This window comes from Marmota flaviventris, chromosome 4 (genome assembly GCF_047511675.1).
Source record: "Marmota flaviventris isolate mMarFla1 chromosome 4, mMarFla1.hap1, whole genome shotgun sequence".
Classification (NCBI taxonomy): Eukaryota; Metazoa; Chordata; class Mammalia; order Rodentia; family Sciuridae; genus Marmota; species Marmota flaviventris.
The window spans coordinates 38786056-38805805 of record NC_092501.1 but is presented as its reverse complement, the minus strand read 5'-3'; the positions used below and the strand labels follow the sequence as shown (position 1 = coordinate 38805805).

The 19750-nt window shown below is 45.0% G+C and overlaps 1 protein-coding gene across 1 annotated transcript in view; it reads right to left on the bottom strand.

Moving 5' to 3' along the window:
* Positions 1 to 19750, bottom strand: part of Grid1 (glutamate ionotropic receptor delta type subunit 1) — a 711129-nt gene that overhangs the window by 215619 nt on the left and 475760 nt on the right. The window contains exons 6-8 of the mRNA XM_027939978.2: positions 15531 to 15701; positions 3369 to 3530; positions 1768 to 1887 (exon numbers count right to left, since the gene is read on the bottom strand). Of these exons, the coding sequence (XP_027795779.1) occupies positions 1768 to 1887; positions 3369 to 3530; positions 15531 to 15701 (453 nt within the window). The remainder of the gene's footprint in view (positions 1 to 1767; positions 1888 to 3368; positions 3531 to 15530; positions 15702 to 19750) is intronic.

Here is a 19750-nt window from a genome sequence, read left to right as displayed (position 1 = left end):
GAGCTAGCAGGAGGGCCTGATTGCCACTAGCCTCAGAGGAACCTTCAGGAAGGAAGGCAAGTACCCAAGTTCTGTGGTTGATATGAATGGTCATTTTGGCAGGCAGTCACACTCTGTAGTAAAAGATCACACTGGGGGGACTGAATGTGCTCCCCTGTCCCAATTTCCTCTAATTGAGTGGGAATCCAAACACAAGCCAATTTTTCTTGTAGTCATGACTCAAAACAATGTTGACCATACATTCTCAGCCCCCAATCAAGCCTCACAGCTTTGGGCATCCCCAACAGTCTTTATAGGCCAACCTCAATTTCTTTAACATTTCAGGTCACACTCTGGCCCTATAGAGTGCCCCAGGGTAGCCATCAATTCCCTGGATGGCACCACAAACCACGCTTCTAAAATGTCATTAGCCACTGCATCACAAAATTATTGAACCACCTAGAATTTATATGACCCACCCAGAGACTGTCACATGACGGGCTGAAAGTCCTCCATTCTCCCCCATCAGACAGGGATCCTAGGCCATTATACCTCTCCCTGGGCATCCAGTCATCTTACACATACTGTCACTTCCCCCTTCTTGATTTCCAGCTCTTGTCCCCTCTACAACCCCACACATGCCTCCTTCTACCATGGCCCTCCAGGAGTAAAACCAAAAAAGTCCTCTACCCAGATTCTCAGTGCCCCAATACCACTTAACATTTGTCTGCCTCTCCACTGCTCCTAGCCAATGTTGGAGGCTAGGCTAGAAGGCTATTTGCTGAAGGGCTATCCAATCCCTTCTTAGGACTCATTACCTGCAAGATTGTCCTTCATCTCCTGAGTACATCATTAGTGGAGACATCTTCCTCTGAAGTATATTGAAATGCATGTGTGCATTTGTGCTTATGTGTGATTACACAAACCTGTGCCTGAGTATATGCAATCAGTGAACACTTTAACTTTTTCCCCAAAAGAATGAGCCCCTGTGGTCCCTGAGCACTCCCATCTTCAACTCTAACAAGCTGTATAGACCATTTCTGTGAATGCCTCCAAACCAGCTGGGTCAGCCAGGCCTGAGCAGCAGTCACTGTCCTTCTATCTGCACTCCCATCATTAGCTCCATGCTGACTCACAGTGACAGATCTAAGATCCATCATTCAGATAATTCTTCCAACCTATTACTCATCCTACGGACCTCTTGATCCCAACCCCTGTAAGACTCTTGGCCTCATAGTCCCCCTTAACTTTGAAGATCCCCATTCAGGTGAAAGTCCATCTTGCCTCTCTTTAATCCTGAAAAACTGTCCACTTTTCCCCCCCAAAAGGGGGAAAATGGCAGAGTGTCACTGGAAAGATCCACCCCCCAGGCCTGCCACCTGCATCAGCATCAAATAGAAAGGCCAACCTTACTCTGAGTCACTCGACTCATCTGTCCTTCCCTTTCCACTGGGCTCCAGCACTCCCCACTCATCATCCTCCTCATATATCATTGTTTTGTTCATGGCCTTGTCTTACTCTTGGATCTGCAGAATGCTCTGTTGTTCCCAGGGGCCCCTGCTGAACTTAGTCTGTACTAGACGCACTTCCTGTCTGGAAATCTGCCTGTGTCTATCCCCGTGCATGCCCCATCAACACCAACACCAACATCAACAGCAGCAGCAGAGAGAGTTAGAGGAGCCTTCAATGCCCCCTAATACTTGCTGGGAACACAGGGGCCCAAGACTCTTGCTGTCTTCCGTGGTTCCACAGAAGGAAGGATTGGAAGGCAGGGACTCTGAAGCTTACCTTGCGCATGTCTTTGCCAAAGGTCTCACTATAGGTTGTGCCAAGGATTTCAAACTGGACATAGGGATTGGAGCTATCCTCCCGAAATTCCATCACTCCCGTGAGTCCAGTGATGTGACCCTGCAGGAGAGGAGGAAAGGCCATTGAAAAGTTGGGGTGGTCAGGGTAAAAGATGGAATCACTAAGAATGAAGTGGTCACCAAGAAGACAGCAATCAGGGTCTTGAGGAGGTTGTAGATGGGCTGTAACAAGGACTTAGTCACTAGCCAATGGTAGTTCTAGGGTCTCAGAACAAGATCAATAGGCCATTTTCTTGCAGGGGAAATCCCTAAGGCTTGTACCTGACATTCACAGAGTCAATATGTTTATGGTTCCTGCTATGTGTCTGGCACTGTACCAGCTGTGAGATTAAAGACAGGTGGCTTTTATCTCCACCCTACTGAGACTTAGTCTTCTCCAGTCCCTGCTCCAAGGGCTTCTCTTAGCCATACCCAAGAGGAAAGTCAAAAGTCAATAAGAGCCCTATCTGACATATGGCCATAACCTGAAGGGGCAGCAAGGATGATCATTTCTTGAATCCTGGCTTTGCTGATTTGCCACCTTGAATGAATCATTGCCTCCCAGCTTCAGTCTGAAATTAATCAGATCCACATCACAAAGCCCACAAGAACTGAAGGAGACAATGTGCACAAAGCACAGCGAGAGGCACCAATTGACTGTGGTGCACCTGCCAGCCCCATGTGGCTCTCCAGGGCTCAGCGGGCTCCATAGGGGCAGCAGGCAGCCCGGTACTGAGTGAGCTGTGGTGATTTCCCTTCTCTCTTCAAACCTAGGGTAAGGATCTCACCCAGCCTTATCTCTCATGGAACCGGAAGAGGCCCAGAGGCTGAGCTGGCCCACGAGGGGCTACATTCTGTTCTGGGCTACAGTAAATTCAAACAACATGAGAACATGCCACTGCTATTGAAACTATGTGTAATTTGTTGTGACTAAAACTTCTAATACTATAGATTTCCCTACATCCTTGTTTAAAGCCTCAAAGCCAATTTGCTACAACAAGTGTTCCATGGAATACCCAATTCACTTCAAATCTGGCCTTCTGACATGGCGCCAGTCCTCAACACATGGTACACACCACATGTTCAAAGTACACATGTGCACATGTGTGTATACCCCACACACACACACACACACACACCCTGAGATCCTAGCTGATCAGCACATGGCAGTGCCCACTGAGACCACCTCTCTTGTAGAGAGTGGCAGCCTGCAGGGAGGGATACCAGACAGATATAGATAGGCAACTATCTCCATATTTTACTTGCTTGTGACCTTGGGTAATTTATTTAACATTTATAAAGTCCAATCTCCTTATATTATAATGGAGACAATAATAGCAACATAGCCCTGGACTACAGATCACCCATCTTTCAAATGCTGTGACAAAAAGAATAATAAAGAGAAACCTGCACAAGTGACAGAGGGACAGCCATGCAAAGAACCCAGCTTCAGGTCAGCTGCTGAATGGGCGGGGGGGGGGGCTGCAAAAAGATACCTGTCTTCAGCCTTGGGCCACCCAGGAGGGTGTGCCCCTCACATACCTTTTTGATTGTGTCCAGCATGGACCTCCCTCCATTCCATGGCTTGGTTGATTTCCGTATGCAGTTGAGGCTTGCCATACTGTGCCACTTCCGGTCCTCCAACTTCCTATGGAAGGCATTGGCCAGCATCAGAACGCTGTCGTACAGGTAGAGGTTGGAGATCTGCAAAGATAAGGGCAATGAAACTCTCCATTGGTGCATTTCTAGAGAGCTCTTCTAGGGAGAAACCGGCAGAAAATTGGAATGGTTCAGACGCAACACTAATGTGTGCTGCCCAATATCTATGCCATGAGCCTCTGGCTTCCTGGAATTCATTTGATAGCCCAGCCAGGTGCTAGAGTTCCAAGCAGGATAAGACCTAGTCTTGCTCTAGGGATGAGAGTTGGAGGTTGATGTGTACATCAACAAGGAGACTCAGTGTGACCAGCACAATGATTGACACCTGCAAGCAGTCAAGTGACCTGCAGGGTAGCAAATATGGAAGGAAGAATGGGCAGAAAGCTTAGAAGGTTTAATAGGACATTTGCAAAAACACGAAGGTATAAAGGAACAGGGCCAGTTAAGGACAGGCTCCACTGGAGTTCTCTGTAAAGGACAAGATAGCAAAGATTTTAGGCTTTGAGGGCCCTACTCAACCCTTCCATTGTACCCTGAAAGCAACCATAGATAATATAAAAACAAATGGGTGCAGTCATGAGTTAATACAACATTTACCAAAACAGAGACTGTGGTGGATTCACCGCCATGGATCACAGTTGGCTGAATCCTGGGTCAGAAAAACTGAAAACAGTTCAATATGATTGTGTCAACAGTGTAATGGAGCCTGGGCAAGATCAAGAGGGAGGCAGAGCTACAGCCTGCAGAGCCTCATGGGACATGCTAAGAAAAAGCAACACAGGCATCTTTAGAGAGAAAGATAAAACTAATGGGTCTGTGTACAAAAAGCTGGTGACCAGACCTGGGCCAAGGGAAAGACCACTCAGTCACTGATAAGCCTAGGGTGAATGGTGGCCTGAGTGATCTCATAGCAACAAGAAATATAGTAACAGGTGGTGGAAATTCTGTTGCCAACTCTGCAACAGACCAACTGCCATGTGAGGAAACCCATTTGGGATTTGCAACTGTAACCCCGCTGACCAGCTGTATTCAATGAATACAGCCAGACCATAGTGAAGACCTAGCCCCATCTCCAAGCACTCAAGAACAAAGCCACAAGTGAGAAGTTGAATGATAATGTGAGCAGAGGTATTGTTGTGTAGAAGGCCAACAAGTTTGGCTCACCCTCTTTCAATTAAAAAGACCCCAATCTGGATGAGCAGGAAACTCAGTAGCCATCCTCTCAAGGACCTTCTAGGGCCCCTTAGAGAGGAAGGCAGCCCTGTTCTCAAATGTCCTCCTCATATCACCCCAATCCTCTAAGAGGTCACCAAAGCAAAGGAGTGGAGGAGGAAGGAAGGGGGTAAAAGAGAGGTAGCATCCACCCTTAGCCAGGCTTAGGGCCCCTTCCTGATAACTGTTGCCACAAACAACATTCAGCCAAAGTGAGTCAAGGGGACCACTCTCTGAACACTCAGCAGCAAGTAGCGAGCTAAAAATATTTCAAAAAAACATCACTGGATAGAAATAGGAGACCATGTTGACTTCACAAGATACCTGAGAAGATCACGTAGGTTCCTCAGGCTGCAGGAAGAGCCCCTGCTATCCCCCAACCTCACCTTCTCTTGCTTCTATGACCCTGCACCCCATACATTGTTCTCTAATTTCTTTCTTATCCATCTTAGTCTGGGCACCCCAGGAGCAGCTCAGGAGACAGGAACTTGGCTGGTGGGAACCCTCCTCTGCAACTGAAGCTGACATCAGAGGTGAACCAAGGGAGAGAGGTGCAGGGCATCAAAAACCATCTGCTCTCTCATGACTGACCAGCAGCTCATGTGAATTCTCAAGGGTCATTTCTACCTTAACACATCCTAGTGGAGCTGACCACTTCCCCTTCAGGTGTCCCCATGCAATGGCCATCACCAAAGAGGCCTGTTCTCCTTGCCTGAATCTTTTCTGTGACTACCACAAGCCCAATGCCTAGTGCTCTTTATGCTGTAGAAGTGAGAAGTGAGTGGCGGAGAGACACAGGTTCCAAAGGTGACAGAGATGTGCCTGAATGATTGACCACTGCTGACTAAAACAAGTGTCCCAAGCCAAGGGAAAGCAGTGTGCCAGTGCCTCTTCAGGGGCCTGCAGCACACATACCTGACAGCAGAGAGAAGAGTCGTTCCCTCTATCTGGAATTTGCCCCCTCTATCACAGGGAACACCATAAAAGAACCAAGCCCCTTGAGGCCTGAGAGAGCATTTCCAATAAGCAAGACGAACCCACTCCCTATTTCTGCCAGCTCCCTATTCCTCAGGAGTCCCTACTACTGTAAATTGTTTTGACATGTTTTACTCCTTCTGGAATAAACTCATAACAGAAATGTTGTTATAAGAGAATATAAGCTACTCAAGGGTTGGCTTGATTTTTTTCCCCAAAAGGATAACTCAAAGCTGAGAGTCCTTGATAATGTGAAGATTTATCTTCTGAAGACATTCATGGAACTTCCCAGTCACCCATTCATAACTGATGTTATTTAATCAGTAGGGACAATTTGACCCACACACCATCTTTTTACGCACTCACATATCAGGTAGAGCTACAGTACTGTCTCAGCTCTGGCCCAGACAAGCACCCATCAAATTTTCTTTTTTCCCCTCCAGCACTTCTATTCACTATGAATTAAGGTACTCAACAAATAATACATGAATGCAGAGAGGCCTACAATGAAAAGGAAAAGCAGAACATGACTCAGAAAGGCCAAAGAAAGCCCTCAGTCCTCCCACAAGCATGTCTGCTTGAAAGGGGGAATGCATTCCAGTTCAAAGGGACAGGTTTAAGCAGTGCTCTTTTCCAAGTGTGGAGAGGCTTTACACTGACCTCATATCACCCCGGATACATCCTCTTCCATGATATACTACACACTGTCAGTACATAAATGTGTTTACCTCACCAAACTCAGCTCTTTAAGTGCTTATCTCTGGAATCCATTACCAACCAAGACACATGACTGGTGCTTAATAAATATTTGATGGATGGATGCACAGTAAACGCATAGATAGATGGAAAGATAAATAGATGGGTGGATAGGAGGATGGATGAATGGATGCACGGTTGACAAATGGATGGATGCATGGATGGATGTGTGGGTGGGTGCATAGATGGATGGATAGATGGGTGGATGGATGGAATGATTGAAAGATGAATGAATGGATAAATGGATAAGTAGATGGCTGTCCAGCTGACTGAATGTGTGTGTGTGTGTGTGTGTGTAGTAGTAGTAGTAGTAGTAGTAGTAGTAGTAGAAGAAGAAGTAGAAGTAGAAGTAGTAGTAGTAGTAGTAGTAGTAGTAGGGTAGGTGGATGGATAAATGGATTGGTAGATAAATGAGTGGATCTCATGCTACCTGGATTTCACAAAAAAGAAAAAATACAAAAAAAAAAAAACAGCAAGAAAAAGAAATTCCCTGCTTCCCACTTGGGAGAGAGCTTACTTCATTTCCTCCTCATTTATAGCCTACTAAAAACATCTTCTGATCCTCCCTTGAAGCTGTTTCCACCTACTCTATTCATTCTTGCCCCTTTTCCTGATAAGAACCTGTTTCAATTACCTCTTCCTCCCTTGGGAGGAAGTTAACCTTCCAATTATAATCTATGAATCCACCTTCTGCTCCCCAACCTCAGCATCCTCATGTAGGTGATCTACTTTGAAAACAGAATTGACTGACTATTCATTCACAGGTGGGGATGCAGAGGGCAAGGAAGACCCTATGCTCACAGTTTACTTGTGGAGAAGGGACTTTTGTGGGAAAAGATCCAAATCAAATGGTTCAAAGGCAGTCTATGCTTGAGGCCCTCTTCTGATTCTACTAAGCAGGTGGGTGAATATATGGTGTCAGGGCTTGCTCTGCCAGGAGGAGAAGTTTGGAAGGAAGTAGTCTCACAGCTACATGGACACACCCCATGGTCACAAAGGAGCAAAAGCTCAGGCTGGTGCTATAGGCTAAAGGGCAGAGAAGGAGCCTTAGCCTGAAGGAGTCCTGGCCTCCATCCTCCAAGTTCAGGTTAGACACAGCAGAATTCATCAGCAAAGGGAAGACATGCAGAGCAGATACTGTCAAGAGTGAAACCTCATGCCCACGTGGTCAGGATCCCAGCATTCTGGCATGCTAAGAACACTATAGCACAAGTGACAGAAACCAAAAATATTTCAGATGAAGGTAAATTTGAGAAGCAAAAGGGAGTTCAAGGCCAAAATTATGGTACAGGAGAGACCCTGCTGCCAAGCCAAAGACCTAGATGCTGGTCAGAGTAACCAGAGGGAACAGTCAAAGGCAGACAAAAAACAGCCAGGAAAGGGCTCACAGTTTTCATGGGATCCTAGAAACTCAAACTTAAGTGAGGAGAGAGCTGGAGGGGGACTAGCTGGTTTATTTAGCCACCCTGAAGATATGCTCTAGGCTCCTCTTTCACTCATCCTCATATGATAGGACTCTCATCTGCTGCAGGTGCAGCTTAAGCTGGTAGCTTAATGGGATCAGCAAGAGCTTTGAATTCAACAGAACCCAGACCAGCTTTGCTCACTGCTAGACACCCAGTGTCTATAACAGTGCATGAGTATAACACACACTAAATAAATGTTCACTGAACAGGTGAATTAAATCTCCACTTGTACTCACTTGCTGAGTGATGTTGAACAAGCCATGTAACACCCTTAGATTTATCTTAATGACAATAAAATACAATGTGTTCTGAATCCTTGGAGAGGTGCAATGTGGTAGCCCTGATTTACTCCCCTGTGAAATGCACACGTTAGTAACCCTGTGCACCAAGACTGTCCTAAGCTCTGCATGTATTTTCATTTTAAATGAAGTAGAGACAACAAGAAATGGGAAGGGGCAACCTAAGGAAGAACCTAAGAAGGCTCCTAATTTCAATGTGGCAAGCTGAAGGCTTGTCCAGGGGTGCCCCCAGTGGCCAGAGTCCAGGAGAGATCTAGTACATAGAAGGTGGGGACTACCTAAGGTGTCCACCAATATCTCTCCTCCCCTTTCCCAAGGCTCCTTGTTAAAGACTTTCAAAGGGACACAGGGGTCATATCTGGTTTCTAAAGCTTGTGAGTCAGAAGACTGAGCAAAGATCAGAACTTACCATTCATCTCCAATTCCACTGCTCATCTGGGCACATGTCCACAGCCTCTCCCTGGTTTCAGCAGCACAGTCATGGCTGCCTCAGCCCCTAGGATCTGGGCCAGGCTTTTTAGGGCTGTATGCCCCGAGGTATTACAGAGCTACCCATTGAAAGAAAGGTCAATTCTCTGTCCCTACAATGTTCTATAGAAAAACCAATTCAGGCAGGACCAGAGCATGTACAGCTGGAGGTAGAGGGGCTGCACTCTACCTGGACCAAGTCCCTGGGAGGAGAGTAGCATGGCTTACTGGAGTCAAATACCAAATATTTGCACTCAAGGGCTGGCTCAGCCATACGTGCCTTTGGCACAGCAGATTCTTTCATGAGACCACCCAGGTGTGCAGAGGAGTTAGGAAAAGCAAACAGGAAATGCCAAAACAAGGTCAGCTGCAGGCCAGCACCTGGCGAAGGCACCATGCTACTCTGTGCTCTGCCACTGAGTCCCATCCTCTGTCCAAGCTCAGGGGCAGCAGTCCCGGGGAAGCCTCCCAAAGGTTCTCTCTAAATGCTCACCACCTCCTGTCTGTCATGGCCTTGTTCAGGCACCCTCATTCTTCCCTTAGGAGATGGTCACCACTGGTCACTTGTCTCACAGCCTCAGGAAACTTTCCACCACACATAGTCATCTTTCTTGGACACACATCCTGCTAGGAATTTCTAACTTCAGCTACCCCATGCAAAAGGTGGGTCCTCAGAAAGGAAACTGGGAAGACAGGACACATCACTGGGAGGCAGAAAAGAGAACTTAGCCAGGAGCTCTTGATGGGGGCTAGCATATCCAAAGGGATCTGCTTGGCTACTAAAGAATTACAGACCAATCACACGAAATTGACCCAGATCCAAGGATGGGAAAAATGGATCCTATATTTTTTTGAAGAGTTAGAAATAGCATTTTCATTTTACCAGTAACTACATTTTATCTAGGAACATACCTGGTGTCAACAGGAGCAAAACCCAGTAGTAAAATTGTCAAATTGATCTTCATGAGACAATAAGGAGAGTTTGCTTGAGAGTCAAAACCCAGAGGAAGAAAACAGGAAAGACAGGGAGGCCAGCAAGATGGAGAGATGAAGAAGCACTGGGATGGGGACGCAGTGTTTGGGAGCATGGAATATTCCCCAGCAGGAGAGGACTTAAAATATCAGAGGCTATTTGTGCAGCTGCAGTGCAAATACCCCTTTCTCCATCATACATAACACAAGTCTCTGAGACTCAGAGACTGTTTAGTCAGCTCAGGCTGCTTCCAGAGAGTACCATAGATTTGGTGGCATATAAACAATAGAAAATTACTTCTTAGAGTTGCAGAGGCTGGAATTCTATGATTGAAGCACTGGAAGACACAGTATTCCTTGAGAGCCTATTTCCTGGTTCATAGATGCAGTCTTCTAGCTGTGCCCTTGTGTGCTATAAGGGGATAACTGTGGACGCTTCAAGTCCCTTTCATGACCTTAACTCTTCCCAAGGACCCGCACCACCCCCTCCAAATGCCATCAATTTGGGGATTGATTTCAACTATAGAAATTTTGAAGGGACACAAGTATTCAGACTGTAGGAAGTGCCTTGCTCAGGTAGGAATCTGTTGTCTTGGGAAACCAAGAAGACACTGATTTCCCATCTGGATAAGCATAAGGCAGGGTAGAAGCAATCTTATTGGAAGCCTGGATTCTCTTCTACCTCCAGAAGTAATGAAATAGAAGCCCCTGGTGAAATTGCTGAGTTCCTCAAGACAGCTGAACTCCCAAGCCTATCTGGATGTCAGCAGGATGAGACCTCTGCATCTCCCTATCAGAACTGAAGGGAGCAGGCCTGGGGTAAACTTGTCTGCAGCGCAGTCAGAGTGTCTGACTCCCCAGCGCTGGGTGTTCGTCTTTGCCTTAGTAAATCTATGACTCCAGTTAAGGGTGCTCCAGGCTTGGCTCTGTTACATTTTAGGGGCTCAGAAATTGTAAGTCCACATTACCATGGTAAGTATCATCCTTTAAGTCAAAAGAAGATGAAGAGCAGGCCAGGGTCAGAGCCACACAGGCCAGCTGCATCTGCATCAGACCATCGTCTGCCCAACACCAGAGCTGGAAATGTGGGAAATGTTTTCATTGCAAAAGGCCGCATTTCCTCAGGGCTTCTACAGAGCCCAGGATTCTCTTCCTTCTGTCATTAATCAAGCAAAGTGGACTGTTCAGGGAAATAGCACAGAAGCAAACAGCAGGCACTGACCTCTGACCAGATCCTTAGACAGGCTCTAGTCAGCCAGCAACATCAGATAAGCAGTGGACAGAGGGTCCAGCTGGGAGGACAGGCTGATGTCCAGATGCCACAGCTTGAGGAATCCATCCCCAGGCAAGGCCTCTGTGCCAAACTGCTGCCAGCCCACCTGTCCTGAGAGAGGACATCATGGTCAGACCTAAGGATGTAGCAGATGGTGGCAGAGGGCAAAGGGGACGCAGGGGGCTCGGTTCAGCACTGAATCTAAGAGGAGAGTATGGAGGGCAGAGAGGGGCATCTGTCTCTACCCAAGGCTTTCGGGACTCCAAATGCACATACGGCCACCTGCGGTCAGAACAACAACCAGCTGCATCCAAGGAGACTACCCATGCATTTGTCCGACATGGGCTTCCTGGCTCTCCTTGTCAAATGCACCTGTCTGAGCCTTTAGGTTCACATAATCCACTGAAAATGACACAAAATCCAAGTTAGCCAGTGTGGGGAGACTCGAGAAATGCTCCAGATGAAAGACTTCTCCTGACAGGCTGACAAAAATCTTGTAGCCAGGGAAGAGTTCAGAAAGCTCTAGGGAAATAGATAAGAATGTGTGAGGAAGAGGGGGTTGAAATGCTTTAACAGATTGAGCACGATGGGGTGGGGAGAGTGATTCCATCAAGCCACTCACCATTTTTTAAATGCACAAAGAAGAGAAATTCCAACCTGAGGGAGCATTTTATAATAATACTGCATTAGCCCCCACAGCTTAATTCTTGGCTCAGGCTCCACAGTGACCAGACAACACCATGTATATGGTTTGCTTGTTCCCCTTTGGAAACACATTTAAATATAAATGAAGTGGCAATGTGATAATGTGTCTGTTACTTCAATTACAGGCCTGAAGTTGCTGGGCATTGCAGTTCCGAAGACAGTATAATACAGATTTTTCTCTGAGCAAGACTGTCCGTGAAACTTGTACCAAGTCTCAGGGTTCTAAGGGACCAGTTATCACTTTTATTACTGACTGAGTCACATGAGCCCTAAACTAACTTGTCAAGAAAACAAGAATGAGAAACACCCCCAAATCAGACAGTACTTCGTAGGGAAAGATAAACAACACTGCTACATAGTGGCAAATGCAAAGCTTTTGGAGCCACTAGAAGCTATTTATTTAGGTATTTTTCTTCCAAGGGACTTTCTTTCTACTAAATAGCTACCAAAGTGATTTGCTATAATAGCGCTTGGTTGGCTTTCAAACACAGAAAGCACTGACCATAGGCCTAATAGAGGAAGATGGAGTTTCTGAGGCCAAGAGATGGATGATCTTGCAAAAACGCCCTGCTCTTGATGGTCCTCACAGAGACTCCTAAACCAGAATTACCATCTCAAAGGCAGCCATCTGGGGGAAGGAGCTAAGATGGACTGGAGAGCTCCATTTCCAAGAGGATTTTCATTAATTTCATCAAGACAAAGTTAATAATCCATGACATCAATGTTGTTGTTGTTTTTTTTTTTCCTTGAGTTGGTTGTTCCAAGCATGTTAGAGTCTCCTCAATAAATCTCACAGCTAGAGGCTAGTAGAAATTAGTTTGCCTTCTACACTATCATTAGGAAAGAAAGAAGTGGTAATAGTTTCTGAGGAAACTCGAAGGGAATGGCTTGTAAATGAGATGAACCTACAAGCTGCCCAAGTGGTTGTTGGGCAGGAGGAGTAAATAAATTCACATTTCTCTTCCATCAGACACTGCTCAGGGGGAAGCAGATGCAACCTAATGTAAGTAGAAGTGTCTTTAATGAAGTGTTTTACATGGATATGGATATGTTTTGCATAGAAAGAGATAAAGATCTCTATGGCTCTGAGAGACTTGTGTTAACACCTTCATTCTTAAGAGATTAAGCCCATAAGTCCTTACTGAGGGTCTTCAATGAGCAGGGTCTCACATGAAGTGCTAAACTGGTATAAAAGGTATGATGTCTCCTCTCCCTAGCAAGGCAGCAGTGACTAAGCACCCAGATGAGTCATATGGACAGTAACAGGTACTCAAAGTCTTGTTATAAGGGGCTGGAAAGATGAGAAATGTTATTCTACCCATGGCAATGCTGTTAAGTATACTCAGAAAGACAGGTAGAGTATATGACTGTCCATATCTATATGGCCATGTTCAGCCTTTCCATGGAAATCTTGAATGCACCTGGCCCTACCCTCAAGAATGAGGCTACTGTTCATAGTTCAGCCGTGCTCTGAATGGTTTCCATTTGTTCCTTTGCTTTGTTTTCATGATAACTCTAGTGGGGTAGGTAATATTCTCATAACTAATGGACAGAGAAGGAAACTGAGGCACAGAATAAAAAATAAACAATTATTATTAAGTAATTAGTAACTGGAGTTACTGGGATTTCTACCCAGGCTACCTGGCTGCTATTCTGCTGCTGCATCCCCACAACTCCAGGTCTCTATGGTATTCTTGAATTTTGCTCTTATGAATGCCTGGGTCTCAGTAGGAATAGAGACAGGGTAGGCTATTCCAGAATTCCTGTGTCTGATATTTCATTTACTTCACTTGATGATGTCTAGCCACACAACTCAGAGCTTTGCCATTATTTATCCTCTTATTGGGTACAATTTAGGGTGCCCTCAGCTGCACTCCGCCTTAGTCTCCTCAGTCTTTTTGCTCTTTTGTCCCCCAATTAACAGATCCCTTGTGGCCAGTGTGTCTGATGCACAGTCAAAAGGCCCACCAATTTGTACATCATAGTCCAGAGCAAAAAGAGTAATCACAGACCTTGATGAGAAATACCGTCCACCCTCCCCTGCCTGAGCCTATTCCACCCACCTTTGTGCAAAGGAAAGTGACCCCTCTTTTGTTCTTCCAGTAGGCTGAGTGCAGCTGGACTTAGCAAGAATTGGAGAAATGAATAGAGGAATATGAGGCAGGGAAGGGCTAGGATGACATGTTTGGAGAGGAGTGAAGCCCTTCATGGGGGAAAGAATCTGGGGAGAATCTTCAGACATTTTCTGACCCCACACAGAGCAAATTCCTTCTCCTGCCCTGGATGGGGATGGGTACTACTGCCTACCCCCTTGACTGATTCCACTTCCATCCCCGTGGACAGCAGGAATAATACATACAGAGGCCCAATAAAAGGGACTTACTTGGTCCTTTCCACCTCTTCAGTCTCTAGAAAGGTGGAAGGCAGAATAGACCAGCAGCATCCCAAAATATAAAATTGCACCAAAGGCCTTTCTGACCTAGAGTCCCGGGACTCTCAAGTTCATGGGCTCTGTGGAAGCTATTGTTATACTCTCTTGATTAACATTTTCCTAAGACTCCAGACATTTCATCCAGCTCATTGAACTGATGGGATTCCTGGTGCCATGGGCACCAAGGAAGAGGGGATTATTTCAGCTAAAATCAATGTCTGTTGTGTTTCCCATCCACTGAGAACACATTTCTTATGTTTATCATCTTTAAGATGTGTTTTCTTCCCCCAATCCCAATATAAGATTTTATGATGTGTTCAATTATCTGGCAAGTTAAATATGTCCACTACCCACTTGAGATTCTAATAATCCCCCCACACACAAATTTACAGCCCTTGATACAGTGATATCAAAATGTTCTTGGTTGTGGCTGACACTCTCATGAGCAGACTCAGTCACCTTTAACGTGGCCCAGAGATACCTGCAATCAGAATCTGGGAATCCTCAAAAGCAACTCTCTAAATTCTTTCAGGGCTATGAAAAACATATGCTTTTTTCCTCACTCCAATTCTTTTCCCAGGTCTGTCCAGGTGAAGAAGGTGGAAACAGTTTCAAATGCTGCAAGGTGAGTATATTATGCATACACACTTCTGAGCAATTTTCATAATCCCAACTGGAAAAAAATTTCTGTCTTGCTCTCATCAAGCATCAATGATGGTTTCCTTGTGTTTAACACTCCCAAGAGAGAAGCAGGTTTGGGACTGCCAGTGAGTACTCACTACACTGCTTCCTTCTTGCTCCCAAACACCCAGAGAAAAACCCACCTTATACAACAGGCATGAAGCTCTTCCATTCTATTCCAAGGCCCTAAGACAAACTAAAGCAGATTGCACATATTCTAGGGAGGTGGCCAAAGAACTGGCTATAAACACTCTGTACCTCTCACCTCAGAAAGAATGGAGCAGGTAGCCATGTCCTGGTCTGATCCCCTGACCCCTCCCTGCTTGACTGAGGATCTAGCAGTATTCTGGTTGAGCTAAGCCTCAGCATTCAGCAGATGTGCTGGGGTAGTTCCAAGTTATTTTTCAGGAGCTATCTGCAGTGACTTTTAACAAGGAAGAGCTCAAGGGAAGTCTCCATCCCCAGCCCTCACAGAGGAACCCATCCCCAGAAAGTAGTCATCACAGATGTCTAAGAAACAGCAACCTCTTCCCTGCTAAGCACATAACTTTTAAATACCAGGGGCACCCCATGAGCTAACAAGCCCTGCCTGCTGACAACAGGAATAATTTCCACAAGTGATACTCAGATGCTGCCCAGTCAACTGGCTTCACCTTCAGCAAACGACAGTGTTCTAGCAATTAAAGTTAGTGGGCAATAGTACTCAGCTGGAGCCTAGGAGGTTCCACTGTATTTCCTAAAGGCGGCCAAGGGTGTGGGTAAGACTCCTGGGTGGAGGGTGCCCAGGAGGGCAGACTACACACTGACCTGCAGCATCTGGAGGTAGCCTTCCTGGGGGTCGCAGAGCAAGGAGGAGATGCGATGATTGTTCCTCATGCATTTCTGGTTGTCCTTTGCAGATGGGAAGATTTGCCGGACCACAGTCATCCTGCCCAGAGCACTATGAACCAGATCCAGGATCTCGGGGTCACTGATTTCCTGGAGAAATAACCAGACCCATGCTTACCATCAACTCATGAACTGTCATAGGGAAGAAAAAAACATCTTGAGGCATACAGATCATAGCCCAAAGAGCCAAGGCAACTAAGCCAAAGAATTGGACCAGACTATATATTTCAGTAGTTGCTTATTTACAAACAATACTTGCTATGTTAGGTGCAAGTAGGATTATTCATTTTCCCTGAAAGCCAGAAAAAGATTCTGACACTAACCACCAATGTGCTGGTTTCTATGGTGTCAAGCTTTTAGGAACCAATGCTGTCATCTCTCATGGTAGGTATAAGCGAGATGTAAAGGCTAAATTCCCTATTGAGAGTCATCTACCTGATTTATTCAGGAAAAGCTGGGGTTTTTTTCCTGACATAGTTGATCAAAATTCAATGAGCTTCCTAGAATTCCTTAATAATTAGATTGATTTTATGAAAATATTTACATAAAAATTTTGCAAACATATCTGGGTTTGTTTTTTTTTTTTTGTTTACTCATTCATTCCTTCAAATCTACCCAACACCTCTGAGGTTTCTCATTCATTCCTTCAAATCTACCCAACACCTCTGAAGTTTGTCTTGTACTAAGTACCAGGGATACAGCCATTCAGGAGACAGAGATAATCCTATCCCAAGAATTTCTTTATCATCATAGATTGAAATACACTGAGTGTCTCAGGGGCTAAGGACACCCTTGTGCTTACCATGTTAGATCCATCATATACCAGGCTCTTTGCATGCAGTAGCTCATTTAGTGTTCACAACAAACTAAAAATTATGTGAGGTAGATACTACTCTTATCCTATTTCATCCTTAGCATAGAAATTGCAAAGGGAGCGGGCCCTTGGGGAGATCTGACCAGGAGGAGGCTTTTATGAGGAATTAGCACTGTAACTGAACTTGAGAATGAACTTTTTAAGCAAAGTGCTTGTGAAGGATTCAGCTGAGAAGCTGATAGTGCCACAGAAGCTGGGTGAGTTGATGCAGATGGACCCTGCTCTGGGTAGAGACAACAGGGTGAAATGCTAGAGCCTTCACCAATCTGGAGAGGGCAGGCTGAGCCCCTCTGCAGGGTACATTTTGAGGGCATAGAAGGAAGGAGTGAGTGGTCAGGGACAGGGCTAGAGACAGGTTCACGACCAGATGGGAGTTTGGGGGGTCAGTACGTTCCACTAAAATACCTACACTAAGGGCATTGAGGAGACCTTGAAAGGTTTTAGGCACAAATGAGTCATAATCAGATTTGCATTATCAAAACCTCTGGCTGCTGTATGAGAGAGGATTAGAGAGGAACAAAACTGGAAGAAGAGAGGATAGAGAGAAGAATGGCAGGCTGCACAGCTGGGCCCATCTCAGGTCTACCAAAAAATGGAAATGAATTTATGCTAAGTGTTCCAGCAGTAGGACAGAGGGTCAGCCAGGCTAAGAAAAAACTCTGGTTCACGGTCTCCAGGAAAGTGACTGAATCAGTGGTTGGTTGCAAGTCAAGATTTTAACTCTGAGAAAGTATATTTTAAAAATAAGCCTTAAATCTTCTTCCTTACAGATGACCCATTCTAAGCTCTGAGACCTGTGATGGCATAAATGGAGCTAATGAGGTTAGACATTAATGATCTGAGGTTTCAAAATCACTGGGACAAGAACGTTAACAGTTTATTCAGTCACTGTCTTAAGAAGCTGTGAAGCCTGGTCAGTTAAAACCACATGCTAAGTCAGGGAATGAATAAATATTAAGGGTTGTGCTTTAATGTGATCTATAGATTCTAAGTGTGCTGAACTGCAGGGATCTCAAAAAAGATTAAAGGGCTGTACTGGATTTGGCATACTAGATTTGGGTTTAAATCCACTGAAGTTTGCCTTTAAGACAAAAGACTGAGAGAAGATGATCTTGCTAGATTAACACCAGTAAGACCATCAAAGGTAAGGAAACTGGTCAGGTAGGATGGGCCCAGAACACAGTGGGAGTGGGACAGAGGACACAGCCGAGTCTGAATGTGCATGCCAGTCTCTGCTCTGTTTGCCCTGGGACCATGGCCCTGTCCTAAGCAGGTATCCAGAATGAGAGAAATCACATCCTAATCGCACAAAAATAAGAATATAAGAAAGGGCAACAAGTAGACCACTGAGTTTTGCCTTGGAGAAGGAATAAAGAGGATTTTATTTATTTATTTATTTATTTTTAATCTAGAAAGAGCAAGAGGTCATGAAACACATAATTTGAATTGTACAGAAAGGAAGGGAATCAGAGACAGCCCACCTCCCAGAGGAAATGGGTATGTCTCATTTTGGGTATATCAAATTTCCCACATTTTCCTGATGACAGAGACCACTGTATGGGCACCAGTCATTTTTTTAGAATCCCACCTTTTTCCTTTCATTGTTTTATTAGTGCATTATAGTTATACATAATATTGGGGTTCAATGTGACATAATTATACAAGCATGGAATATAATTTGCTCCAATTCATACCCCAGTACTTTCCCTTTCCCTTCTCTCCTCCCTCTCTGTCTCCTTTTCTTTATTGTATAGGTCTTCCTTCTATTTATTTGAACTTTTTAAAATTAGTCCTTTATAGAAATACATAAAGATGAAATTCACTGTGATAAATTCATATATGTACAGCATACGTTAGTCAATTTCATTCCACCACTCTTCCCTTTTCCTGTCCCTCCTCCCTCCCTCTCAATCCCTTTACTCTATTCCACTAATCTCTCTCTAGCCCTTTTATTAAAACTCTCCTGCTTCCTCAGCTTCTGGGAGAAAGAGTCAGCAGCAGCAAAATCTGCCACTATGTCAGGCAGAACCCTGGAACCTCTGTTAGGGAGCTGACTCCTAAGGTTGTACAGTACCTTTCTGTAAGTATAAGTATACCTTTCCCTGGCAGCCTGTAGAAGCACCTGGGGTGAGTGGCTAAGTGAGCTTGTGAGAGCTGGAATATAAGCAGGGGATAGGGCCTCAACTCCTTGATGCCAGAGCCCTGGTCTGTGGACTGTTGCTCTTCCGTTCTGCCCTCCCAGGACTCCTTTAGGACTTGGCACAGCTCTCGGACCAACCTCTTAGCTGTCATATTCCTTCCTCATGGTGAGGATCTTTTGGAAACTTGCGGACCTTCCTGTCTCCTCTGGCTCAGTTCTCATCCACTTACTCTGGGTCAGAGCACGGTCACACAGCCTCCCAATGCACTCTCATCCACTCCCTGTTCTGCTCCCCTGGGACTATCCTCACTGCCTAGCACAGAGATACCTGCAATCAGAATCTAGGAATCCACAAAAGCAACTCCCTAAATTCTTTCAGGGCAATGAAAAACATATGCTTTTCTCCTCACTCCAATTCTGAACCTATGAGATCAGTCAATTCTAGCAGGTTTCAGCCAGACCCTGACCCTGTCATGTTAGTCCTGCTGGATCTCTTAAGTACTGAGATAGAATAGGAGAAATAAAAGACAGAAAGGAGACAAAAGGAAGGGGAAGAGTACTATAACGTTAATCTGAAAGTCTTGTGCTAAAGTTCTTCATACCTTCTCTCCCCAGGCCAGATTTTTTCCCCAGGTCTGTCACTCCAAAATTTCTAAGAAATCTACAAATCTTAAAGTTACTGTAAATTTACTCACTTATGAAAATGTACAATGTTCTAACACAGATATCTTTAGAACAGATTAAGCAAAGGGATATAAAATATTTTTTTAAAGAGAGAGAGGAGAGAGGAGAGAGAGAGAGAGAGAGAATTTTTTTAATATTTATTTTTCAGCTTTCGGTAGACACAACCTCTTTATTTTATTTTTATGTGGTGCTGAGGATCGAACCCAGTGCCCCGCGCATGCCAGGCGAAAGTGTTACCACTTGAGCCACATCCCCAGCCCACAAGATATTTTTTTAAAACTTTCAATATAGGTACAATCCAAACATTATCTATGGATTAGATATCAGAGACAATGTCAACCTAAAGATCCTGAGAAATAGCAGGCCATAATAAGCTATCTTGTGATCACACTAATTTTTCCCCACAAACCTTAAAGTTTCCTTTAAGGTAAGAGCCTGAGA